Source organism: Aplidium turbinatum, chromosome 7 (assembly GCF_918807975.1).
Source record: "Aplidium turbinatum chromosome 7, kaAplTurb1.1, whole genome shotgun sequence".
In the NCBI taxonomy this organism is placed as follows: domain Eukaryota; kingdom Metazoa; phylum Chordata; class Ascidiacea; order Aplousobranchia; family Polyclinidae; genus Aplidium; species Aplidium turbinatum.
The window spans coordinates 857,149-885,116 of record NC_137478.1 but is presented as its reverse complement, the minus strand read 5'-3'; the positions used below and the strand labels follow the sequence as shown (position 1 = coordinate 885,116).

Below are 27,968 nucleotides of genomic sequence, written 5' to 3'. Positions count from 1 at the left end.
TTTTACAGCCCTGATTATGACATCATCATAGCATTAATGACATCATCATAGCATTGATTGTTTGCTATAACTCCCTGGCCCAATTTTTAACAAGAAATCGTTTTGAAACTCTCTGAACTGCCAACTTTGTGAAGGCTGCTGATTTCGTATTTCAAAGATAGGTTTGTCATATTCTGCATCTCTGCCGTTGATCTTCAAGGCGTCCCCGATCACAATGTCTTGTTTCCATGGGCCTTGAAATTTCCCCACATTAGTGACAAAATTTACCATCAGGCAACACTGACGTTACTTGGTGGTTTGGTTTTTCTACCTCAACTTTCTAACCAATGATCACACCACCACTGTCATGATATGTGTATATTGTTCTTACAAAGTGCATACAATAGTGTGGGTGGTATTATTACATCACTGTACAATTCACAAAACCATCACAACTTCATCGCGTTTGAGATAAGCAAAACCTTCACTAGCAGCGCTATTGTGACGGAGTATGGCATTCCAAAAAAACATTAACTTTGTGGACTAAAATCGCTATTTTTGCATTAATTTGAACAGCACTCAAACAACAGAATGAATATTATGCAGCGTTTGATGCGCGAACTTGATTTAAACTTATCAAACAAATTATTTGAGTTTGTATTTTGCAGCATCAAGAAGCAGCATTGCAGAAGAAGATTTTAAATGATAATTATCAAAAATACTTTGGTATTACCCAAAAAGTTTGAAATAAGCAGAGCTAAAAATTTCCATCTTAAAAATAAAATATTCTGCAAAAGTTATGAAAACAATTTAAAACTTAGTAGAAACTCAAAATTGAAGAGAAATATTAAAATTACTCATTAAAAAACGTTGGAATAACGTCAGCAGCGAGATTTGAATGCAAGATGAAAGGAAGAAATTCTATACTGGAAACATAAACGTGCCAAAGCTCAAGGTGCCAAGACTTGTCTTCATTCCAAAATAGCAAGGAGCATCTTCTTGTAGTCGCCTGATGTTTCCTCCTTGTGTAACAAAAACATGATTATTTTCATGATGACGTCATTAAATTATGCAAAACGTCTTACCAGGATAAAACGTCATATCACGCAGTCGGGACCTAGCTTCCTCTATCAGGATCGGACAAAAGTAAATGCTTCAAAATTATTGAGAAATATTGTGCAAACGTTATTATCAAGCAGAACTTTCCCACTGGGGGTGCCAGTGATCTATTGCGTTTCATCGGCAGTGGCTATCATGTTCACTTTAAAGGGGGAAGGTTCCCTGTTCGAATCCCACCCAGCTACACTTGCCATATTAAATGTTTCGCGAATATCTTCTAACACTGCGAAGAACAGCGGGTTTGCTCATTCACCTAATTTTTAATTATGTTGTGATCAAGGTTCAAAGCAATCTCAAGAAGATCACAAGCCATGGTGTGCTCCTGTTTTCACCAAGGGGGTTGTTTACGTTACCAGCCAATGGTTCCCTGCACCGCGAGGTGAAGTATGCGAACAATAGATGAGGCCTGTGAGCCCCCAACATTTTGTTGTTTTACTTCCTTCCTCTTCTCTAAACACTTGTTGTTGCACCCCTCCTACCCCCAAAACACATATTGTTGCACTCCCCTTCAAACACATGGTGTTGCACCCCTCAAATCCTTGTTGCTTCCCCCTCCCTTCCTCTCCAAACACATTGCTGCGACACCCTCTGTTCCTAACCTCGATTCTCTTCGCCAGCTCCAAGTTGTTGTGTCTCGAATATTCCTCCTTGATGTCAATCAGATCGATCTCGCTTCTCGTGGTGATGACGTAGATCAACCTCTTGTCTTCCGTGCCTTTGCCCTGTCATGGCAACAACTTCAACCATTATGACGTCACCACTTATGACCAAAACTATGGTGTCATAAAACAATCCTGACGACAAATTTATATTAACCAAGGATACCACAAACAGTAACGTAAAAGAAACGTCACTTTACAAAGTAAGCTTACTTACCGCCATGGCGTCGTGTATTTGAATGGCGTAGTATACAGGAGGAATGCAGGTGGAGAATCTAACTGGGGAGGAAAGTTTCGTTTAAACTTGTTGTTCAAAATTGGTGGATAAAGAACATTTTACCTTGAGAATTTACTTTGTGTAGTTGCTTCATCATTAATCTTATTTCGATTATTTTAAAGCCACAAATCAACCTCTAAAACTTACTGAGAGTTTTAAGTCCTTGTTTTAAATCTCCTTTGGATTCCTTTTCAATGGTTTCCATGAGATCTTCTGAAGTCAGTTTCACCCAGCATTGCCTGAAGACGTACCAAAGATGTTGGAAGCTTCTTTGGGTGAAGATTTGTAAGAAAATTGGGTTTGAAGGGTTCCAGTTTTTCACTTGCATGTCAAAAAGCGTCTAGACAACAGAGCATCGTGACTGCTTTATGATTACAAATGAAAACAACATAACCAGTCACATCACGTGCTTGCATTGATGAAGTGGTTATTAAAGTGACGTAACAATGCTGCGCTATCACTTGTTTAAAAACTGTCGGACGATGTATACCATGATTTTTAACTCGAAAGATTCTGAATTAATCGTCCGGAGGAGCTGCAGGAAAAGAGCAGATGATAGTACCCAAAAATGCCTCGCCATTAGGATTAGAGTTACCTCAGAAAGATTGGGTAACTCACAAATGCCTTTGAACTGGATTGAGACGATTTATCACCAGTATGTTAACACCACAACATGGCCTCATGGCTGCAGCGTCTGGGTGGAATAATGTGACTACTACTACCTCATAAGCAATAAGAAGAACTTTCAATTTACAACTCTAATAATAATAGTGCTTTCCTAACGTTTCGATAAGCCTTCACGTGAGCTTAGTTGGAAAACTATCAGACTGAGCACAAAGAAACTGTAAGATCAAGCAACATTGGTTCGGCCCTCGGTGCGCTTGAATAGCACATTTCAAGGACAGCTTTCGTTCAGCGGAATCAAGTGAATAGAATAATTTACAAACAACAAGCAAAGAACTCTTCTTGTCTATTTCGGAGACGGGGCTTGCGTCACTGGTTTAAAGCCTCCACATGTATGCGAAGCTCCCAGAAAGTTCTCCACAAGTATGCGAAGCTCCCAGAAAGTTCTCGACAAGTATGCAAAGCTGCCGGAAAGTTCTCCACAAGTATGTGAAGCTGCCAGAAAGTTCTCCACAAGTATGCGAAGCTGCCAGAAAGTTCTCCACAAGTATGCGAAGCTGCCGGAAAGTTCTCCACAAGTATGCGAAGCTGCCAGAAAGTTCTCCACAAGTATGCGAAGCTCCCAGAAAGTTCTCCACAAGTATGCAAAGCTGCCGGAAAGTTCTCCACAAGTATGTGAAGCTGCCAGAAAGTTCTCCACAAGTATGTGAAGCTGCCAGAAAGTTCTCCACAAGTATGCGAAGCTCCCAGAAAGTTCTCCACAAGTATGCGAAGCTCCCAGAAAGTTCTCGACAAGTATGCAAAGCTGCCGGAAAGTTCTCCACAAGTATGTGAAGCTGCCGGAAAGTTCTCCACAAGTATGTGAAGCTGCCAGAAAGTTCTCCACAAGTATGCGAAGCTGCCGGAAAGTTCTCCACAAGTATGCGAAGCTGCCAGAAAGTTCTCCACAAGTATGTGAAGCTGCCGGAAAGTTCTCCACAAGTATGCGAAGCTGCCAGAAAGTTCTCCACAAGTATGTGAAGCTGCCAGAAAGTTCTCCACAAGTATGCGAAGCTGCCAGAAAGTTCTCCACAAGTATGTGAAGCTGCCAGAAAGTTCTCCACAAGTATGCGAAGCTGCCGGAAAGTTCTCCACAAGTATGCGAAGCTGCCAGAAAGTTCTCCACAAGTATGTGAAGCTGCCGGAAAGTTCTCCACAAGTATGCGAAGCTGCCGGAAAGTTCTCCACAAGTATGTGAAGCTGCCAGAAAGTTCTCCACAAGTATGCGAAGCTGCCGGAAAGTTCTCCACAAGTATGCGAAGCTGCCGGAAAGTTCTCCACAAGTATGTGAAGCTGCCAGAAAGTTCTCCACAAGTATGCGAAGCTGCCGGAAAGTTCTCCACAAGTATGCGAAGCTGCCAGAAAGTTCTCCACAAGTATGCGAAGCTGCCAGAACGTTCTCGAAAAAGCTTTTTTGGTCAGAAGACAAAGATTCCCATAATCAATCAACGTCTATGACGTCACAAACCTTTGCGTCATTCTCCGCTAGGTTGGACACGACAGTCCCACTGTCTGCGGGGCGGTTTGCCTTCAAGATGGCCAGGAGGAAGGTTTTAAAGTGCCCGGACGTTTCTTTCTCCACGTCTTTGACGAGGTCTCTTCCTTCAAAAACTGCATCACAATGTAAGCGTTAAAATTATCTGTGCTTTGCTAGAAACACACTAAAAAACTATGTCATTGAAAGAACATTGAACATTTGCTCGTTTTATATCAAGAAATTATCAGCAGAACACATTCTCAAGTGCTTTTGAACACCTTCTTCAACGACAGTGTCTTTTGAATCGGGAATATTATCCCTTGGATAGCGCCAAGCCATCTATCATGTTCTCGTTGGCAACTTTGTTTTCTTCACTATATTTTCATCTCAATTAAAGACACAGCGTTTTTTAAACATGTTTATAAGAGTACTAATACATCACAAACAATGCTTCACAAAATAAAACAAATCAAATATAGATGTATTATAGGACGTAAATAAGCCTATCTATTTTAGGCCTATAACTATGGGCGTAAAGCTTTTCGCGACCGACCATGTTAATTTACTCGCTTTAAATTTTCGGTTTTTGCAATATCCATTAGACTACTTACGGTGCATCCTGACTCATTACTAGTAAGGTAACCGGGTGGCTAAAAGATAGACCCTCTGCCCTGGAAGTTTTGCCTGATAAATTCTATGTGTAGTTTTATTGCAAACATTTCAGCAACAAGGATTAAAGGGGAAGCCAAAAAAGTATCATTTGCTTCAAATCAAAATTAAACAATAAAAAACACTCCGCAAAAGGCAAAAGTAAATTATTCGTTTTCCACCTTACAGAAACTGACAGGCCTATTTGAGATTCTCAAACTAGTAGCCTAGTCTAGTAGTTTTTCCTGCCAGTCTCATACGCTCGGCTAGTGATCTCATTCATATAAGCGTCAGACGTGCTGGGTCAAACATAGTTGGACAGGTCATTACGTTCCGACATTCTCCAATTTTTACTTTCGTTTCGAACGCAAAATTAAATGAAGTTGTTTGGATTTTGAAAAGATTAAAAAAACATATTTGAAATGCCAAAACAAATCAAAGTAGGCTATTTTTGTTTCAAATATCTGCCTCATCCTCATGCTAACATAGGACACCGATAAATCACTTTCGTACTAAGTTAAGAGTTCTAACTTAAATACCGGTTTTCGTTGAAGTATAATGAATCCTGACACCTTGAACTAAGCGCATTGCAAAATGGAAGCATCTGCAGAGCAATTTCGTCGAAGACCATCGTACTGTGACGTCACTATCTGCGTCCAGTTTTAACCATCCCATTGTGCGTTGTCTCGGCCTCTGTGTAGCACGTCATGCTTCAAATCTAATCATCAATCATCGTCACACTCACTTTGAGCGTAGTCCTTCTTTATTTCATTGATTTCTCTCCCGCTTTGGGTGCACAAGATTTCAATGAGAACTGCTTCATCTGTCCCAAAGCCTTTGATAGCCTTCCTAATCGCGTGAGCATCTAATTCGCCCTTCTTCCACATGAGATGTTGGCACACCGTTTTGAAGTTTCCTCCAAGTTCTTTTTCAAGATCTTCCAGAAGGTTCTGCAAGTGATGCATTTCAGTAGAGATTTCTCAAAATTTGTTAAAATAAACACTTTTGACCTGACGCATCGCACAAATCCGAGCAACTTACATCGTTGTATTTCTCTTGGTAAGCTTTGGCTATGACCTGCCGTTGTATCTTCGTACGATTGCTGAGCACTCCAATGATGGCCGCCTCGTCTGTGCCTGTGATGTCATAAAGTTGGAACGTTAGCTCATTGTTTCAGGGTTTTATATTTATCCATTTTAATTCATTAAGCGTTTTTACTAAGTTTCGGTAGAGAGTTTGCTTTGTTGAACCATAGACAAAAAAAAAACAAAGTAACTTCAGCGGGTTTAGGCCTTAGGGTGTTGTATTACACAGAGAAAAAACATAATTAGGCTAAAAAAAAAAATTAAACATTTTCGACACGTAGCCTACTTGTATCCTCATCAGGAATTACTTAAATCTGCAATATGCATAAAATGAAAATTGTATGATAAATCTGACTATGCACTATCATTTCTTGTATGACTTGTTCAATTTGTGCTTTTCAGTCTGAAGTGTCGTTACATTTATAGTGCATATTGAGATTTATCTTACAATTTTCATTTTATATATATTGCAGATTTAAGTAGCTCCTGATGAGGACACACAAACGTGTTGTCGAAAGTGTTTAAGTTGATTTTTTAATTATATTATATCTCTGTGTAATACATGTTGAACCCGCTAAAGTTACTTTGTTTGGTTTGTCTATGGTTTTTACTTCGGTTTAAAGTTTATGTTTTGCATTATTTGTTTCATAATATGACTAACCTATGCCTTTCATTGCTTTCCTTAGAACTTCTATGTCAGCAATAGGATGAAATGGTTTGATTGGGCGCACTGTGCCCCCTTTCACCTTCCAACTCACTGAGACAACCCCCTGAAAAACAAAATAGCGCTAACATCCTTGAGAGAGGTGGTAGGCGAATAAAGGTCAAACTACAAGACACAGATAGCCTACTATCAATTAAGTAATCTCCAAGGTAAGCTAGAACACCTGCTATGTTCTCAGTTAAATTTGCCACAAAGCATCTCGTCACGCATTATGGAGGTACCATGACGGTTATGTGATGCTGAAAGTTGGAAAAAGTAACAAAATTGATAAAACTAAATTGAAACCAACTTTTGGATAAAAAGAATAGTTTGTTTGATTCATAACAATCCAAGTTGATTGAATAACAGTGACACATCAGTGACATATTGTGATGAAACAGAAGTGGTTCAAATTATTTGTAAGCTGATTTAAAGCATTCAACAGAGACAGCATGCAATGATGGTATATTTTACTTCTGTACCCAAACATTGCTCTAGTCTAAAAGCTTTTCCTCAACAAAAACATTGTTTATTTCCAGGAACAAACAATAATTCAACTGATTGACAACAAAAACATCACTTCGCTGGATCAGGCATTGTGTTGTATGAATAACACTTCAATTGTATAAAGTTGAACGGAAAAGATTGTGTTGTGATAAAACAATCACCTTTTGCTACAAATAGTATCCCTCGTTCTAAATTGTTCATGGCGTTGCTGGTCAATCAATGGGTGACCAAATTCAAAACCAAACAATAATTGAATAAAGAAACAACAGTTAACCTCTCCAGTACATGTACATCCACACAGAGTGAAATTTACATGACTTTTGACTCTTTTTTTATTTGTTTAAAAATAATGTCTAAAAAGACATTTTAACTCTTCTAATTGGCTCTTAAACTTAATTCGCATTTAAACTCTTCTAATCGTCAGTAAAATTACGTTTCGCTAGAGTCTGAAATTAGAAATTAAATCAATTCACATTGGCTTATTACATCACTCTCAGAAACCATCTTCTCAAGACAACTTTTCACTTTCATTTTGCTACGCTGAAGAGATCGGAAGATCGAAACACTGGCCGCTGTCCGTAGTCATCTTTTAATAATGCCTTTTTAGACATTATTTTTAAACAAATAAAAAAAGAGTCAAAAGTCATGTAAATTTCACTTTGTGTGGAGCTACATGTAGGCTACTTGAGAGGTTAACTGTTATTTCTTTATTCACTTGTTGATTTATGCATATCAGTTTGCATCCTCTGTGGATCCTTCTCTTGTATCATGGGCCAATCCTATAGATGTTTTCTGGTGCACCTTTTCATTTTTCAAACAATAATTGTTTGTTAATTTAACGTGCTGTAAACAATTGAGTCAAACGTGCAACAAAAACAAACCAAAGCACAACTTCCCAAACAATTACAACTCAACCCATTTTGCCACAACACGTGATCAACACCTGCTCACTGCTCAACACCTAAATTGTTCATGGCGTTGCTGGTCAATCAATGGGTGACCAAATTCAAAACCAAACAATAATTGAATAAAGAAACAACAGTTAACCTCTCCAGTACATGTACATCCACACAGAGTGAAATTTACATGACTTTTGACTCTTTTTTTATTTGTTTAAAAATAATGTCTAAAAAGACATTTAAACTCTTCTAATTGGCTCTTAAACTTAATTGGCATTTAAACTCTTCTAATCGTCAGTAAAATTACGTTTCGCTAGAGTCTGAAATTAAAAATTAAATCAATTCTCATTGGCTTATTACATCACTCTCAGAAACCATCTTCTCAAGACAACTTTTCACTTTCATTTTACTACGCTGAAGAGATCGGAAGATCGAAACTGGCCGCTGTCCGTAGTTATCTTTAAATAATGTCTTTTTAGACATTATTTTTAAACAAACACAATGTCCTTTTCTTCACAATGTCCTCTGCCCTGGCGCCTGCTGGTTTTGTTGGCTCTTTCTTTGTTTCCACAAAGATAAGAGTTAAACTGACTGGTAAAGCGGTGGTCGAATAAATTTGTGGCAGAATACGGTGCGATACTGATGAGCCCAGCCTCATGGGCGAAACACGTGTCTATCGCTGTCAATTCTTGCTACAAATCGGCTGCCGAGAAACAAACATACAAGAGTTAAAATGTCTTTTTAGACATTATTTTTAAACAAATAAAAAAAGAGTCAAAAGTCATGTAAATTTCACTTTGTGTGGAGCTAGATGTACTTGAGAGGTTAACTGTTATTTCTTTATTCACTTGTTGATTTATGCATATCCAGGGATATCTAGAGAAGGGGATATGAAGGCTCGCAGCGATTGCCTTATTCTCTTGACACTACCAGGGCGGTAGTTTGTAGTGCTTTAAACATGTGATTCTTTTTAAAATCGTAAAATGTTTTGTAGTGCAGCTGGTACAGTGAGCTACAGGAGACAGTTAGCTAATGTTACGTAGAGCATATTTAAAGAATACTTGCTTACAAAGACAGTTGAAAAGTTACCAGTGAGCTGTTTTTTTGAACAAAGCCTTCGCAGTAGGCTAGATGTAAAGCAAGTATATGGGTAGTTGAATTAACAAGCAACCATGAGCATGCTGTGAATATCCAGGCCTGATGCTAATAGCGCAATGCAAGTTATCATAACAAAATTTATTAAACTACTATCGGTGCCAATTGTCATTTTATGATAAACACAGATTATTTACGATAAACAAAAGCCCTTCTATTGTCAGACGTAATAAAAGCCTTCGTATCCCCTTCTTTAGATATCCCTGTGCATATCAGTTTGCATCCTCTGTGGATCCTTCTCTTGTATCATGGGCCAATCCTATAGATGTTTGCTGGTACACCTTTTCATTTTTCAAACAATAATTTGCTTGTTAATTTAACGTGCTGTAAACAATTGAGTCAAACGTGCATTGAAAACAAACCAAAGTACAACTTCCCAAACAATTACAACTCAACCCATTTTGGCACAACACGTGATCAACACCTGCTCTTCAGTGGTCATTGTATTTGCGCTGCGTGCCTCTTCTGTGCTTTCGTGCCCTCAGAAGACACGTCATTGATTGGAGTCGTTTTGTTTTCATCCTGAGGCTTGACGTCATCATTTTCATATTTTACGTCATTCGCATTGATTGTGACATCATCGTCAGCATTGCCCGATGACGATGCATGGCTGACGGCTGTGCAGGCGACTTAGATAATTTATGCATTTGCAGATACTAACTTGTAAACTAAAGCTAAAGGTTGAGATGACATGAGTGTGGATGATGTCATCGGTTTGTTTGATAGAAAAAGAAAATTATTTTGCACGTTCTGGTAAATATTTTCTTTTAATTTCCTCTTAAAACACAAAATTATATTTTAAAACCGTTCTCCCTCCTCCAGCATTGTATAGCGCCACAACACGGAATTATTGTTAATAACAGATCTACCTAGTAGCTGGGACAAGCAGCTCTACTTGTATTCCCAAGTTATAGAGATACACAGGACATTGATGTACATACATTTCAAAACGAAAGATATGAAGCGTACCTGCATAATGCCATGTGCTCAATGCTCATGGTATGAACCACGTATAATGTCAGCTGACATAATGTAGTTAAATCAACACATGCAGTTGATGAAACCACCGTCAGTGAATAGAACTTCAAACTACAGAAATCGCGATTACCAAAATTAAGGTTAACCGCATTTGAAATACAAGAATGTGCGGTGGTAATCGCAGAATTATCAACTGTAGATGTACAGCGTTAGAGGAAATTTGTGTGAACAAAGGAGATCTTATTAGGAACGCCCTACCATCTGCTGTGTCTTCATCATGATGTCCCTATTCAAACCGAGCAGTTCGTAAGCCACCATCGTAGATGGTGAATTGTCTGTTAGCTACAAATTTGCTTTAGTGAAACGTCATAATGCTGTAAACAAACGTCTACTTCTAACGATGTGGATAGCAACCAATTGAAACTTCCAATTTCGTTCAGAAATTGAAATGATTTAATTTTTTTCATGCCTTTCATGTAATGCGCTCAAGTGTCAACCTTTGATGTTGAGTTGGCGTCGTCAGGTGGCACTATAGCTTCAACAGAAATCGACGTCTCATCGCAACGAGCTTCATTTTCATTCGATGTTAATTTCTCATCATCCACTGTGTCATCTTCTACGTCATCGGAAGAAGGTTTACAGTCTTTCAATTTGTCAATGACGTCATCTTCACGCTCGCTCTCTGACGACGACGAACTGGAGTCTGTCACGTGGTTGGTAGACTGCGCAAATACTGAAGTGATCGTGGGAAGGATACAAGGACAATGGAGCAAATATTAAAAGTGTAAGTGAACGAATTCCAACAACCTATTATGAAGTTATGCTTTGAACAACTAACCATATTCTAAGTAACTCTGCAACTTTATTCGTGATCCGTTTAAAAGACCAAGCCGCAAACTAAAAACCTGTTGTGATGAAACAGAAGTGGTTCAAATTATTTATAAGTTGATTTAATGCATTCAACAGAGACAGCATGCAAATGATGGTATATTTTACTTCTATACCCAAACATTGCTCTAGTCTAAAATCTTTTCCTCAACAAAACCTTGTTTAATTCCAGGAACAAACAATAATTCAACTGATTGACAACAAAAATGTCACTTTGCTGGATCCAGGCATTGTGTTGTACAGGGCCTGATTAAGGCTCACGGGGGCCCGAGGCACAGCTAAGTGTAGGGGTCCCTATTGGCAATCGTTTTCGATGCAGAGCAGCAGCGCTCAACTTTTGCCTAGCATAGCGAAACGTCAATCGTCAGGTGGCACTGTAGCTTAAAGTGCAATTGAACAAATGCCAACAAGCCCTTATAAACTTATGCTTTGAACAACTAACCACATTCTAAGTAACTCTGCGACTTTATTCGTGATCCGTTTAAAAGACCAAGCCGCAAACTAAAAACCTTTGCCCCTTTCAGCTTTTTCAAAGCTTAACATTAAATCAGAGCTGAATATTGACCTCGTGGGGTTGTCTGTATTCGCTTGGAGACGGTAGAGAGTTTTCTCGAGGTTTCTCGTTTTCTTGGCCCACGCTTTCGCAACGGACACGTGGTACTACGTCATCTTCGACGGTCGCTTCGTCATCATTGTGTTGCGGAAAGACGTCCTCGCCTTTTCTCGTTACATCATCGTTATGGGAACTATTGGACGATGATGAACTGAATCGGGATCGGGAGTTGGAAAGCTGGAACGATTGGAATTTTGTCCATTATTTTAAATTGTTCAGAGTAGCGGTAAACCGGGGAATCCCCCTCACACACCAGTTTGATTCAAGGATGGTTGGAAGCTGGAAAGTGCAAAGCAGAAACAAACAAACAAAGTGTACAGTTTAAAACTTCACCAGAAGTGCCGTCTGGTGTCAGGAATGCTTCACACCTAGAATGCAAGAAAGCATGAAACACATTTTCTGTGGAAAGAATTGTTTCAATGTAATTGTACACAATTGTCGTCATCATGCCACTCTGTCGTCATCATGCCACTCTGTCGTCATCATGCCACAACCGTCGTCATCATGCCACTCTGGTTCCACATGGCCATGCAAGCCCAAGATAGATATTGAGGTTCAGGAAAGTGAAGCAGTCGAAACAAAAAGTTTGTATTCGTACAAATAGAGGAAGAAACGAAGCAATTACTTTCAAACAGCAATTTCAACGAGCGCTTATTCTTTTCAGCAACCTACATTGATAGACAAAGTGAGGATTATATTGAAGCATACGACTCATCAGAGCTGCTGAACAGTGATAAGAACTTTAAAAACTTCAAACCTCATTTTCATTGTTTAAGAAGCACGGACAGATTATTCTGGGGGAAGAAATCAGAGTGACAGTTCTTGCAAATTGTATGTTTCGATCATCATTGGCAACTTTTACCATCCATCAATGTAAAGTTGTACATGCAGAAAAGAAAGTGAAATAATTTCACAATATTTTTACACAAAATTCAATGAAAATAACATTTCTTAAAATTTAGAATGCTAGAAACCTTGATAAAGCACAACATATTTTGCTTTATTTTTTTTTTTAAAGAAAAACAAATATTTTCATTCAAGGATGTTTCCAATCATGCTTATTTGGGTGCACTAGCGATAACCTTTTGCTCTGATGTAGTTTCGTTGGGTGGCGCTGTGGTACAGCTTGAATCTGCATTTTCATTTTCAGTTTTAAAATCATCCGCAGATTTTTGATTTTTTTCTTCATCGGATGCACTGCTTTCTAGTTTTACGTCATCGTTTTCAGCCGCAATGACGTCATCGTGCTCACTATCTGAAGACGACGACGAAGAGCTGGATAATCTCCTGGGAGACTGCGCACACAAATACGTGTCATCTGCTGCTAGTGCTATCTATGATGTCATAGAATGATGTTTTACTAGTTTTTTCAAAGCAACAAGTTGTGCAAGGTACAACGTCATAAAACGTGAAAGTTGACATCAAACCCACAGATCTCATTCACCAGATTAAAGATTTTTAACATTGTGAAATGTTTCTAAGATAAAGTTGCTGGCATCTCTCGAACACAATTGGAATGAATGGCAAAATGTATCAGACAACCTCAAGCAGCATCTTCTATCGAAGATAGCGAGACGTGTTTACTTCATTTATACAAAATAAACCAAACGCAAAGCAACTCACCTTTCATGCGAAACCAAAGTTATTGTTTTAGACAGCTGTAGTTTGAATTATTTTAGCTTTAAACACTGAACTGATTTGGCATCGACAACATTAATGTTGTCAGGTACCCAAGATACTGTATATATTGTGAATATGTCTTAAAATAAAACTTTAAATCGATATTTTACAATGCGATAAAATATCATGTGATATTTTATACACACGGCATGCTGTGTGCGTCCAATTGTCTTTAGCTTTGTCATCAGTAGATTTTCAAAGTAAATTCATCGCATGCAAAGCTATCCAATTATTTTACAACTATTCCGTTATAAACAGGACGCCATGCTCACAAGCATTACGTCATAACTTGTTGCATGGTAAAGTAGAAATCTGACATTTTAAAAATCTGAAAATCTGACATTTTAAAAATCTTTTATGAGGCCACCATCGTGTTCGTCAGCAGGTAAGGTCAGATGTGGTCACTAGACTAGCACGTGACCTTGCATAGACTCAAGCAAACTTGCTCGGACATACTTTCAGCAAGTGATCGAACTGAAATTGCAAATTATCATCCGACTAACTTACAAACGTTGCCATTTCAGTTTCAGTTTCCTTGCATGCAACAAATTTAATTATTCGATCACAGATCCTATCTAGCATCGTCATCATGCTTTGCACGCATGAGCTGCAATGACCTTTGACACTGGACATGCGCCCTCAGCTGTAGATTCATCAACTACTCTTTCCTCCTCATGTTCGCATGTTTCATCGCTCACTACGTCGCCGACGTCTTTCGCTACGTCATCGGGAGATTGGTTGACGCCATCAACTTTTGCAATGATGTTTTCAGCGCAATCACTATCTGACGAAGAACTAGTACGCGACATCCGCGCCGGAGACTGCGTAAGTAAAGTTGGTATTGTCAGCATTTGTACATTACATTTGGATGAACAGAAAAAGCAGTCATCTTAAAAATTTATATTGATAACCTTCTAGTAAATCGTATGCATACGCATTGTAAACACTGCTCCTATGTCTGTTGGCGCGTCGTTGAACTTCATCGTTTGTGTGTTTTAACTTTCACTCCACTGTGCATTTTATTCCGAGAACAAAACTTGCCTTTCAACTCTCTGTGACGTCACACTGTAGATGTATTATGCATTGTTGTGATGTCACAGTTGCTGGAGCACAGCTTATGAATGAAGCTGTTTGATTATGAACAGAATGAAAGAAAGCTTAAGGTTACAAGTCTTGTTGTCAGGAAGCAGATTAAATTAGCGAGAAAGCAAAATAGACTATAAAGCTTTTTGCCCATGGCTTCCGTTTTTTGGTTTGAACAAATATTGTCAAATCGTGTTTAGAAAAGCAAAATTTCGATTTTAAATTGATATCCATCTGACTGTCTCCAATGTATTTCTTCGCTTCTTTATCATGTTTGACCACAAAACAAAAGTTTAATGTATTTGTGTATTATATTTGTGTCTTCGACATCTCAACAAATGCCACACAATTGTGGCCGAGTAACAAGTTGATTCGAAAACAATGGCAGCAATCAAGCTCTTTAGATAACAATCTATCACAACTATGTTTTCTACCAAGTACAACTTTCGCACAACCTGTTGAAACACATATTGATTTGATGCGGCTTGGAATTAATTCAGCCTGACAACAAGACAAAGGAGAAGATGGAGCACAGAAAAAAGTCACTAGAAGCGACTGAGCAACGCGGAATGGACCACGCCATAAACAAGGTTATAGATAAGTTACAATAGAAACCCCAATACCGATTGTGACGTAATCATGACGATTACACGCAGCAGTCGGTAATAAGTTTTCTTATTGCAACTAACTTTTAAGAAATATTTCGCGGAAAAAGGAATTATCTTCAATATTATCTGCTTTTTCTCAGGTGTTTCAATGTTGTAGCCAGATGACAGATGACAGGATCGAACTCTTACATAAATTCTACGTCATCAGATGCTAATTCACCCACATATGATAGCGATAAAAAAGGCAACAAACTGCAAAATTATAAGAAGTATCAACATAGGTTGCATTGAACAGGGAACTGTCTTGCGAAAAAAATCGTGATTAGAGAAAAAAGAATACAACCTCTATAATTATGATTTTCCTATCTTAAACGTTAATTTTGTGTTATTGGCGCCGTTAAATTGATGTCCAAAGACTGTTAAAATATGTTGTGTGTTGTGAGAAGGTACTAAGCCTTGACCTGCCCCTGCTTGTTCATACCGTGCCGGGCTCCTTCTTCTCCTGAGGTTCGCTGTTTTCCAACATCTTATCCACAATCTTTCCAGTGTCACGCTCCTGCGAAGAATCCCGGGAAGAACTGCTTGAAGATCTGCTCCTGGACTTGGATGATGATCGTGACGAAGATCTTGATCTTAGCTTAGGAGCAGAGATAACTGTGGTGTCGATTTCCGAAATCCTAAACCAAAGTCAAAAGAAGTTTAATTATAAGAAATCGTAGCAACTTTTCTTGCAAGCACTTGGGTGGTTGACTTCACTCAGATCCGAGTTGAATGTTTTGACGTCCTTAAAATTGTATCGTTAAGAATTTAGCAATTTTACCGGTTTGTAAAAAATAAGTAGATTTCAAGGTATAGGCTAGACACATTTTATGCAAAGAAAAACATTCCCTAAAAGCGACATAACTAGGATCAATCTACCTGACTTCTTCTCCACTAAGCAGCTTGTGGTAAATAGCTATTTCCTGCTCCAGACTCAATTTCAATGAGTTCAGTGCTTGATAGTCCTTCAAGTATTTACCCAGGTCCTGAAGTTAAAAACATTTCTTGTCAAAGTGTCTGCCATCATATGGCTTGGTTGGTTTACTCTAAAAATGCGCAAGACAGACACTCATTGAGAGCTCTCAGGGCAAACGTTTGCTATAGAAAGATTGCTTTATCGGATGTGGCAAATATTGTAAAAAAGTTAAACTAGTAAAAATTCATATTTTGTATATTTGACATGGTATCACAAATTATTTCAATGAAATCACAATGCTTGTTAACTAAGAAAAGCAAAATGATTGGTGCTACTGGGATACGCACTCGCATACGCACGCGACTCACCTCTTTAGTCGTGTCCAATTCAGCATGAAGCTGCTTGAGAAGATCTTGATTCTCTGCCGCCTCTCTCGCCAATCTGTCCTCCAAGTGCTCGATGCTGCGCTCCAGAGTATCGTTCTGTGACGTCACAATGCGTGAAAAAAAAGTGGAGACAAGTGTTGCTGTCTCACAAAGGTAATGGCACCAGTTTATAAGAATAGTTTTTCTTAGTGATTTTGATGTATCTGATGAAAAGGTTGTGCAGTTTTATGATATGAGTTTCTTTCCAATTATTTATGATGGAATATGTCAATTTTCTGCAGCTCTAAGGGAGAATGCAAAACTCAACAACACATAGCCTACAATAAATTGTTTTATAAATTTATTGGAATTTTTTTCCAAGACCAAGAGATAGATCTCATTCTTGACGCTAATGAATACAATTATGACGTGACAAAGACGGTATTGGCGTACTTTGTTCCTAAGAGCTTCAATCTCCATCTCCAGTTGGTGGATCCTCTTCTTCTTCTCATTGTTGTCGGCGCGGAGTTCTCGAATCTCTTGTTGAGCTCCCTTCAGCTGTTTGTTCAAGTTGTCGACCTAAAAGACAAAAATTATAATGTATTGAAAGTGAACGACCTAAGCAAACACATTGAAAACAATGTCTTTGCAAGCATGTGGTAAAGACAGGTTTGTAAAAAAAAAAGGGAATCATAACACAAACTCCCATGTAGCCTCACCTTGTCCTTGTAGAAATTATCGAGATCTTCAATCGACTTCGCGTTGAATTGCTCGTACTGCTTCCTAACATTCGCGATGGCGTCATTGAGATCAGGGAGGATGGATGGTTGTTCCGAATGGAGGACGGGAGCTTCATCCGGTCGGATCTGCCTTCTCAGGTTCTCCATCTCCTGAAGAACAATGCCACAGTACAAGAACAATGCAACAATACAATGCACGAATAGCTGTTCTGGCATATTTTCTGGAAACTTTACTTTATTGTTTATTAGAATTTAAATTATAAACTAAGTTTTATAATTCAACTTTTGAGTGAAGCAACTCCACAAACACAATCTTTAAACTTTAATAAATTAATTTCAAATGAAATCCTAGTGAGAGTCTTGGCAGTGATCTTCCAAGTGTTCACCTACCGCTTCATGAACTTGCTTGAGGAGCTCCATAGCCTCTTGCTGGTTCTCGATCTTGCTCTCGAGGTTCACTCTTTCGATTGTTGCGTCATCGACATCCTGTAGGTGGAAAGTGATCAGTTGATGACGTAACAATGAGTGAACAAAGATGCACTCGCAACGTCACACTATATAGCAATGCAAGCAGTTGTGATGCAACACACAAACCAACGATGGCAATGCGTTGTTGATTCTTACCTTCCGCAAGCTCTTCACTTCCTTCTCCATTTCTTTGTTCTCTTCCTTTGCTTCCTCCAACCTTTGTGACGCACAATAAAGTTGAACAGGGTCACGTGTTATAGCGGACGCTATTTGCGCTATTAATTTACGATTTACAATCTGTTTGATGCTAAAATATCATATGACGTCAATTGTCTTCTTCCTCGAACAAAGTACTGTAGAATTTTGACGCGAATTCTACGTTAAAGAATATCTTTCTCACTGGCGCCAAACAGTGGATTGGATTATTATATGCGTCGCTCAGTTAATACGGTTATGCGCCTACAACAGACAGAGAAACAAGCCAAGAAAATTGAATCCGAACAGGGTCTTGAGTTCTGTTATTTTATTATGGCAGAAAGGTTGCAAGGTCTACGGGGTTGCAGGTCGCAAGGTCCAGCCACAAGGTTGCAGGTCGCAAGGTCTACGGGGTTGCAGGTCGCAAGGTCTACGGGGTTGCAGGTCGCAAGGTCTACGGGGTTGCAGGTCGCAAGGTCGTTTAACAAACTTAGTGGGCAGATATAGGCTACTTCAATTCTAGATAGAGCTGGTGATTATAGTTCAGACTCACCGAGACAGCAATCAGGGCTTGAAGTGATAATCCGTACAAACAATAATCCAATAATAATAGTCGTAACAGTCATACAGCAATTGATTCTACTAGTGCATCTTATTCAAATAGAATACAAAATTTACAATTAGTAAATGGTCAAGAAATATTAACATAAAGTTTCTCAATTTATGCTTTAAGAGTTAAGATTTAAACATCTCGTTTTACCAAATGCAGCTAATACAAAACTCAAAGAGAATTTCTGGTCTACGCTCTCAAACGTTCGCTTTGCTAAGCCTTTTATGCTGAATTGCTGATATTGCAAAACACAAAGAAGATGCGCTATATAAAGACAACGATAAGAAAAAATAGCTTCAGTAATATGCCTTGGTTGAAGAAAGCAAGCGGATAACAATCGTTCGCTGACGTTCATACAACATCTTTCAAGATGCGGCGAAAGCTTCGAAGAAATGTTGTGCTACATCAAGTATTTACATTCACATACAGACACACAATATTTAGACGTTGAATTACCGTTGGCCGTGCTATGCCAACGTTTAAATGGATGATGAAAAACAACGATTAATTTTCAGCCCACAAGATGACATAAGTTGTTTTTTAGGGCAATGGAAGTTAAAAATAGCATTTTAAAACAACACACTACAGATACTCTGGTGCCGTTTCATGAGTCAATCGTTGCAAGCCCAGTCTCTTGTCTAGAAACTGACAGCAATTATTTAACTTGTTTTTCGGGAAGAATAAGGAATTGCTAAAAATGTAACTTGTTTTTGTACAATTCGATAGATCACCAACTCCGTGGAAAGAGATATATGGATTTAAGTAAACACAGGCTTTATGTCTGTAAAAGTAACGTAATAATTCTATCAATACGAAGACGCAATTGACGTTTCAGAGGTTATCTTAAAACAACAAGACTTGCGTGTTTAGTTGATATACATAGACTGCTTCATACAGTGGCTGCTATTTGACATGTTATTCAAGTCGATTATAAAATTAACAAGTACGTCATATCAATGATGTCATGTGACGCGTATCCACGCAGTGAACAAAGGCAGCGTGAATGACATCACTACTGTCAAACACGTCACAATCAAGCCACTGTTGTGTCGTCTGCACGGGAAGAGAGAACACACCGCAAAACAAGTTGAAGCGAAGATAGCGGAATCGCTGGCGATGTTTTAATCTACAAATCATTTTAAAGCTTTTAGCGGAACATACGTTCCGGTTGGTGGCGCTAAACAAACACAGCGTCGTGTTGAATTATCACAACACAAAGCGACTCGTTGCATCTGTGCGGTTGTATTCTATTTCATCATTAGATGTGGTTGGATGTTTCATCGACGCAAGTTACTAAACTTATCTACTAAATCAACACATTAACGCGTAATGACGTCATATGAAAATTACAACTCTCCCGATAAAGCAAGATGGATAAAATACAAGTGAAAGCTTTTTAGTGAAATATTCTTTAGAAAAACATAGCAAGTCAGGTCTTTATACATCTACACGTCTCGTTAACGTTGGTTGATGTTGAAACAACAACAAAAATTTGCCTGCTTGGTTTAAAACATGCCGCACAACTTCACCACTGACTAATGTTGACTTTGCTACGTTGTATCAACACTTGGTGGTACAAAAGAGCTAGTTTAGTCCTACAACTTACTTTCCTTCACTTTCTTCCAGGTCATAAACGAGGTTGTCGCGTTGGATCTCCAGTTCCGCGTTCTTTGTCTGGAGATGCTCCACCTTCTGTCTCAACCTCTGTGACGTCAATGTGAGAAATTGATGTTTTTGCAAAGATCGTCACAAACTTTAGCTCAGACGAAGCGATTAGAATCAACATTTGCAACAATGGCAGAATTAATCATTTAATTAATCACAATTATCATGGCGGAACAGCCCCACCAACGTGTGAATAACGTCACAATACCTCCAGCTCATCGTCATAGATGGCGGCGACATCGGTCTCCGGCACGTTCTGCAACTTTTTCAACTTGGCGTTCTCAGCCGCCAACATCCTGTTCGCCATCTCGAGGTCGTGGACGTTGTCGATGTAGTTCACCAACCGGTTGTTCAGCTTCTTCATCTTGTCCTTCTCCCCCTCTTTCATCACCTTCACCTCTCTGTGAGTGTGACGTCACAAACATAACACAGTCAAAAACAAATTGATTGTTTGCATCAATAATTGAAAATGGAGGATAACATAGTGATGATAATAATACACAGCCTGCATTGCGATCAGCTACTATGAACCGTAATAAACAAAGCTTTGTACGAACAACTCATTCTGCAGTTCTCTGCATAAGTTGAAGCTTGTTAGGGTTGATGCTTAGTCAAAGAAATTTAAATTGTTTGGAAAGTTGTTCAGTTATTTGCCAGCATCCTGTTTTGAATACAAAAACAACTCACGCATCGACGACGACATAGTTCACTTCCTTGCCGGTGCCATAGCTCTTTCTGTACGCGGACGGTCGTGCCTTCGGCATTGTTCTAAAGAAACAAGATCGTTAGCTCGTTTTGGGCCAAGTTGTCATGTATGTCTGTATCTGTCGTGCCTGGGTGAATCTAAATCGCTACTTTATGATGGATCAACGGCACTGTGCATATTAATACACGGCTCACTGCACCGCGCTTTGGGAAATAGTTACTTAGTATCACATCTTAGGCAGTCAAACTTGAATATAATTGGTTGAAAAACTTGGTAAAGATGTATTTGGACTTCGCTGAAATTCGATGCTGACTTTTGATAGGAAAGGCTTGGTGGTGAAATAATAGCCAATGCTCATCTAGGCGTGTAGTCTGCATCTCTGCATTCAGCACAGCAAAACATACGACACTGACAATATAAAGCACAGCTCCAATAAAGTAGTGACGTAACGATTGAAATCGATACTGTTCATGTCACAAGTAAGTCACAACCGGTCATAATCACATATGTAACGTCGTAGTCACGATCTTAGGCTCCCCTCGCGATCAACAACTAACAGTTCACTTTCAACCTAATACGCAATGATTGTGTCGACATAATGGCGACGATTCTTGGTGCAATATTATTATTTCCTATTGAATAGAAGATTGCACAAAAAGTGAGTTTAATTTCGGTCTTTAATACAAGGCTGAAAAAGAAGAGGGTGGAAGACTGATGGTGGCCCCCTTTCCATGTCCAAACCATCGGTCGGCCTACCATTAATCCACGTCATCAGCCGTTGGAAGCTTGTGGCTTGGTTTAGAATATGAAATATTTTAAAGACTGTTTGATTGGCGGAAGTAACTGGCCGCAGAAGGTCAACACGCGAATGGTAGATATGCGGGTGGTACCTATGCTGATGTTTACTTCGGCAACGCCAAAAGCAAATATTTCGGACGCTCTACTGGAATCCAGCTAACGCAAGCAGACAGGGCAAGCTCTATAATAGTAAACTTCTTCATGCTCGGTTTGTAGAGCAAATAGTCGATGCTGGAAGGCAAAATTTTAAAGGTTTCCTCGCTTGTTTTCATCAACTGACGCAAAAACGTTTTCAGCAGTAGAATAAACATGAAACTGCACGAAAGATTTTCAGCAGTTAATTCCTTGCGTCTTACGTTACTACAACAACATAGGATTTGATCTATCTATAAACATCTTTAACAAAAATCGATTTCACACAAACCTAGAGCAGGGCTATCCATGATCTATACGCAATGGAGTGGTCATACCTTTGATAACTATGAATGATCCTCTGCGATATTAACGAAGCGTGGTAAGGGAAAACTCGAACCAAGATAAAGACATAGACTAAGTTTTGTTTACGCATCGAGTTAGAGTATTTGGTCCTCCCGAATTTTTCAGCTAAGTTTCAATTGTATTAATAAAAATACTTATTGTATTTTAGTTTGCTTGGTATGTTCATGCAATAATTTGCAGTGAAAAAATCTTTTTCGATAAATTCTACAAATTGTTTCACTTTGAACCAGAAAATTATATTTTGGTTCACTAAACGTTATTCGTTAAACGTTGTATAACATCGGAAAATCAAAAATATTTTTTTTTTAGTTTTTTTTTGATAAAGGTAGTAACAGCACATGCTGTTGGATATTTCCCTTCGGATGAGGGTCACTGCAGCCCCTACTCCCCCAATAAAGGTCACTGCGTTCTTACCGATCTCAACACCAACTCTCAGATATTTCAATTAAGTAAATTTTACGAGAGTCGAGCTTGAAGTTTTATGACATGTTTTTCTAGAATAGTCACAATATAACGGAATAGCGGCTCTATTACATGAGACGTTTGCTGTTATACAGTTGTCCAATATTTACTGAGTGGAAGGTAAAATCCAGATGTTTGAGGTATAACTATATATGGTCATTTTATTGACCCATCTTTCAAGTCATTTAAATCCCACATATCGCCCTTCATGATAAGTGACAGCAAGAGTAAATCTCATATTGAAAAAAGGATTGCTTTGTTTATTCTTGCCAACTGTGTTTTATTACGGCAATTCCTTCAAAACTTTTACTGTTGAACAAACATCTTCTTTGAAGTTACAACAAAATTGATTTTGAGTTCTATAATGACAAGTTTAAAAAAATTCTTTCATTTTTTGTTTTGTTTGATACTGAACTGTTTTAATTTTTAAATAATTTTAAATAGCTAATTGTGTGATCTTTTGTCATACGTGAAGACATTTCTTTGTTGTTCAATTTAATTAAAACATAACTTCCGAAAAGTCCGCAAATTCTTTTTAAACACGTTCACGAAAAAAAAACATTTTCGATAAACTACTATGCATTTTACGGCTAAGCTCAGCTAGGGCGTTTAAATCCACTTCAGTACCTTTGACTTATTTGATTGATTGTTCTTAAATCAAACAACAAATTGTCTTACACTTTAGTCAAGCCGTCTCCCATTGTCAAGACAGTGCATGTTTTATAATTAATTAATTGTTAAATGAGTATTGTAGTAAAACAAGGGCGCTTTAAAAATCATAGTTGGAAGCTATTGTAAACTCAAAAACCGGCGACCGAGTGATCTGCGCTTCGGAAGTGATGCGTGTGAAAGCATGAACAGGCTACGACTAGACTAAAACATTCTTTTTTTATTGTCGCACTTGATTCCAAGCATTGACTTCCTCTTGCATGAAAAGTTTCCAAGATGCTCTGTTGTTTGCTATGTGTATTGATGGATTATGTTGGTGTTAGTTTTGTAGGTTTGTTGGTTTACATGAACACTAAAACATTACATGGTGCAAACAGTCCTCACAACGCAGGGCTCGTCTTTTGCATGAAATGCTCCCAATAGAGTGTCTGCGGTTAAGTTTCTATTGTTGATCATACCACCGCATGAAGTGGCCCCTTCAGCAAGCTCGGTCAGTTGTGAAGTAAATTAAGCCCACCGCGTCACGGTTCGCTTGGAAAGGTTTTAAAAGGATGCCGAACCCTAATATGAAGATATTAAAAGCTTTAGGAAACTTATTTTCCGCCTCTGCGCATTATCATCTCACAGACCAACTGAATGCTCTGCTGGTTACACAACAACAACGTATTATGACGTAAGCGATACAGCATTGTGCATGAGCATTGTTTGCAAAGCACAAGTTGCAGAAGAGCAAATTTTGTTGCTCGGCATTTTTTTCTTGAGAAGTATTCACAATGTTAATGAAACGAAGCAAATATGCATCCAGTGCGTAGGAGATGACATTTATCGCATGACTGGCTGCTTAAAGGGCACGTAGCTTTAAGCAAATCGCGTGTGAATCGCCCCCGCGTTCCAAACAAAGAGAAATGCCAGCTAGTGGATAGGAATGCTCCTTGCGTCACGACCATTGAAGGAGGGCGGGTAAACGTGACCTGACCTACAACTGAGCCGCCCGGCGCAAATGCAAAATGAGGAGAATGGAATTTGTTTAAAAGTGAAACGCGACGGAATCGCCATAAAGCAGAAATGGCCACGATCCAACGCGCCCGACATCTTACGCGAAAGGAGGATTTATCTACAACGGCTTATAACATGAAAGCTTGGTACCATAAAACACTCAACTAAAAGATGTGGAATCTAATCAGTCACCACAGCGCATCATCTAACCGAAAAGAAAAGACAGAGTCAAGTTATTCTTGGAAGGACGACATGGCCGTTTGAAAGAAACACAAATCCGTCTCTTGTGGAAACCATTGCTTCTTAGCATAGGAACAAATTCTTAAGATAATCAAACTTCAGCCTTTCAAGTTTCAATTAACTGAGCTCCCGTGAAAACAAAACAGAAGAACTTTGGGAGATAAAGAATACTGCGATGCCACAAACACATAGCAACAAAGTGGATTGGATAATAAAAACGTATTCGACGCAATGCCGGCGCATAACGTATTTCCTACAATCTCAAATATAGACGGTTCTAAATAACTAAAAGTTAATTTGCCATGCAACCCGCCTGTTCCGCATGAATATAAACTGTGACTAACATTAAAAGCAGATGATTGATTCAGAACTTGAGATTCCAAAACAAATCCAACAACCACTACGTCATGGGGCGTCATGATGACGTCATGGGATTCTCATGATGATGTTCGACAGGTTGAACTCGGGAGCACAAAAGTCAACGTACCGATTTTCGTAACTCCACATTCATTTGACATATCCAGACAGCAAATCAGTCGCTTTTTACGTTGAATCAACGTCTACAGACGTTGATTTGCTGTCTGGGTACCGATTTTTGTAAGTCGACGTTTAATTTGATTTGTGTATGAAAGGAGGAACTTAACTCTCAACAGGAAAGTTCATCGTGTTTTACGTTGAATCAATGTCTGCAGAAATAGAATCAACGTATGAAACAATCGATTTTCTGGTTGAGATGCAAATATTTCATAGCAAGAATTTGAAGTCAACGCTTTGCTGTAGTTTTTGTTGTTTGCTTATTGTAACTTGACGTTAGACGCCCTTAACGCGACACAACGCCTTCAACAAAGCGAGATCTTTTTGATCAATCTAATTTGTCATCAAGCGATTTGAAGTCTCGATGGGAGAAAGGTATAAAAGGATTTCCGGTTGCTGTCAATAGATTCACAGCAACAACAAAAAAATTTTCAACAAAATTTAAATTTCAAACAGTAAAGAGTATAATTTGGACAACGTCGCATTGCCTCTGGAAGTTGGACAAAATATTGCATTGCCTCTGGAAGTTGGACAAAATATTGCATTGCCTCTGGAAGTTGGACAAAATATTGCATTGCCTCTGGAAGCTGGACAAAATATTGCATTGCCTCTGGAAGTTGGACAAAATATCGCATTGCCTCTGGAAGTTGGACAAAATATCGCATTGCCTCTGGAAGTTGGACAAAATATTGCATTGCCTCTGGAAGTTGGACAAAATATCGCATTGCATCATTCATAAAGATCTGATTGGCTCGGTAACTTTCAACACACAAAGAGTTCACATTAATTAATTTTGCAGCAAAACAAAGCTTTTGTTGAAAATCTGCCACTGAGAAATTACAGTATTTGCCATGCACGTCATCTGTGATCAAGACACGTAAGCTCAAGAGACCCTGGTTTGATGCCAGGACAAGGCACAAGATTTTTAGTTTGGAAATTTAAGTATTGCTTATTAATCACTACGTGGCAATAAAAAACAAAAATAAGCATTTAGATAAAACCGCATGAAAGATTTGATTTGTCAAACTTCATTGAAACGTCGAATAGGCTACACTGCAACACTTGTTGAGAGGGTTTTGACATTATAAAGAAGCCAACGTCATTAAACTACGATAGATTACTCAATTTTGTACCAAACTAAATTCAGCTCAATCGCAATATAAAATAGAAGTCGTAGCGTGTTGAGTTTTGAGACAATAGAACAAGAAGCATCGGTTTGACTTAAATCATCCTCCGCATACGCCATATATGAAATCATAACTCCACGCTAAAAATATTTCCACAAAACTCACCTTGAATTCTTTCTAATTGACAGGATGACGCACGTTCTTGAATAGTGATGTCACTATGGATGGGGCGCGGTCGCTCCGGCCTTATATATGTGGATCAATGAAGCGACATTTTTTCTTCCGCGCCGGCCGCCTTGTTTGTTACGTCAGTCTGGACCGCATCAACGCGTACGAAACGTCATACCATCAAGTAAAAAGATATCCGTCGGCTTGTGTGTTCAATGTTTGTGACGTGTCGCGGGATGGTCGATTCAACGTCACACGACGTCAGATAAACGCGACTTGTTGAGGTGACAAATTGGAATTTCTCTTCTTACAAAGCAAATAAAGCAAAACTTGAATTTACCTCCAGGAATGTGAGAAATGGATTTCGTAAAGTTTAAATGCCTGACATACGTTGTTTGGCAAAACTGGAGACGCATAAATTTGATCACTCGTCCACTGACACCAGCTTTGGTGCTGGTAGATCTGAGATTTATTCCATGTCGGGTCATGGCCACCTGAAGATGCGGCCTGATTTGTCACATTTTGCAGATTTTGATTACAGCTACTGCTAGTGTTTGATTGACATTTTTTTAGATGTTTTTACTCTTTGCGGTTTCCTAATAACAAAAATCTTTTTTGTTGCCTTGGGGAAGCAGTAGCAAATGAGAAAAAGTAAGTTAAAAAACGCAAAATCAGACTGTTATTTAAAATTAACAGTCTGACTAAAATTTACAAAATCAAATTTTCTTTGTTTTTCAACATGTGAGGATGTTAAAACCTATTGTGTCACCTGGGGAAAAAAATAAAGAAAGCGTAAAAGTCTAATTTTTAGAAAATTTTATTTAAACGTTCGCCCAAAGTTAGAAAAACCTGGAAATTTCTGCAAAATGTGACAAATCAGGCCGTATCTTTAGGTGGCCATGGTCGGGTCAAACCAATGACTTTATAAAAGATACCGATTGTGCTGTTTCTTGCATAACGCAGTGTGGATAAGTCGTGTAATAATGTGATGACGTCGTAAACCTGATACAAAATTAAAAATGAGCCTTGGCGCTAAAAGACCTTAGCAGTTGTGGAGCGACAATAAATAAAACCAGAACATTATTATTACTTGTGTACTATTTGTGTACAGCAGGAAGCTGAAAATTTAAATGAATTCAAAACTCGGTTGAAAACGTTCTATTTCACTGAACATTCTGACTGAAAGTACTATTAGTATTATAATTATGACTGTTAATTATCTCGATTGTCATGCACAGCGCCCAGAAGCATAGTTTATTGTGTGGGTGTGGCGCTATACAAATGCTTTTATTATTATTATCATAAATATTGATGTTAATCATTTAATTTTAGACGGCCCATGGACTGCACTACCCGATGATAACAACACAGTGCACCTGTGCGGGAATACTTCTACAAACTGGCTTAAAGACAACGAGCTTAGCGAATGAACCATACAGAATTATTGTGTTAATGAACCTCTTTACAACTTCTCATGGGAGCCTTGGCAGGGCCATTGAGGAGTTTGGGCCCGGTACCAATGAGATCCTCGGGGCCCAAATCAAGATACTTTGAAAAACGCAGTAGGCCAGTTTCCTCAGGGCCCTTTGCAAATGAATCAATTTTGTCTCATTGTATGTAACATTTGTTTCGCCCGTACATTCCCAAAAGGAGTAGGCTGTGTAATATGTAAAGCCATGAAAATTCAATACGCTGTTTACTCTAAACCACACAATGTCGCTCACTATTGAATTTTCTAAGATTAAAGTTGA

General features: G+C 38.7%; 1 protein-coding gene across 6 annotated transcripts; it reads right to left on the bottom strand.

Annotated features, from left to right (window-relative positions):
• Positions 1-342: 342 nt before the first annotated feature.
• Positions 343-26,282, bottom strand: LOC145774838 (uncharacterized). Of its 6 annotated transcripts, XM_082586160.1 has the most exons (23): positions 26,215-26,282; positions 20,707-20,787; positions 20,228-20,420; positions 19,961-20,058; positions 17,706-17,766; positions 17,472-17,567; positions 17,061-17,231; positions 16,795-16,920; positions 16,345-16,458; positions 15,940-16,046; positions 15,503-15,698; positions 13,948-14,151; positions 12,733-12,945; positions 11,603-11,827; positions 10,647-10,871; positions 6,569-6,677; positions 5,864-5,958; positions 5,568-5,772; positions 4,166-4,308; positions 2,182-2,374; positions 1,975-2,036; positions 1,698-1,820; positions 343-1,001 (listed from the first exon to the last, which is right to left on the bottom strand). In XM_082586160.1, the coding sequence occupies exons 2-23, from the start codon at positions 20,781-20,783 to the stop codon at positions 951-953; spliced, it is 3,087 nt and encodes a 1,028-aa protein (XP_082442286.1). In that variant the 5' UTR covers positions 20,784-20,787; positions 26,215-26,282; the 3' UTR covers positions 343-950. The 6 variants fall into 6 exon arrangements, with proteins under 6 accessions (XP_082442286.1, XP_082442287.1, XP_082442289.1 ...); XM_082586161.1 differs by lacking the exon at positions 11,603-11,827 and having other exon boundaries at positions 26,215-26,281; XM_082586163.1 differs by lacking the exons at positions 11,603-11,827; positions 12,733-12,945 and having other exon boundaries at positions 26,215-26,281.
• Between the last annotated feature and the right edge of the window lie 1,686 nt (positions 26,283-27,968).

Excerpts from the sequence above, each read along its gene's own strand:
- LOC145774838 (XM_082586160.1), bottom strand. The coding sequence starts at position 20,783 with ATGCCGAAGGCACGACCGTCCGCGTACAGAAAGAGCTATGGCACCGGC. Across the intron at positions 14,152-15,502 it reads AGAAGAAGGAGCCCGGCACG|TCTCCGGCGCGGATGTCGCG; the intron begins GTATGAACAAGC and ends TTACTTACGCAG. Across the intron at positions 5,959-6,568 it reads GAAAGCAATGAAAGGCATAG|GCACAGACGAGGCGGCCATC; the intron begins GTTAGTCATATT and ends ATGACATCACAG.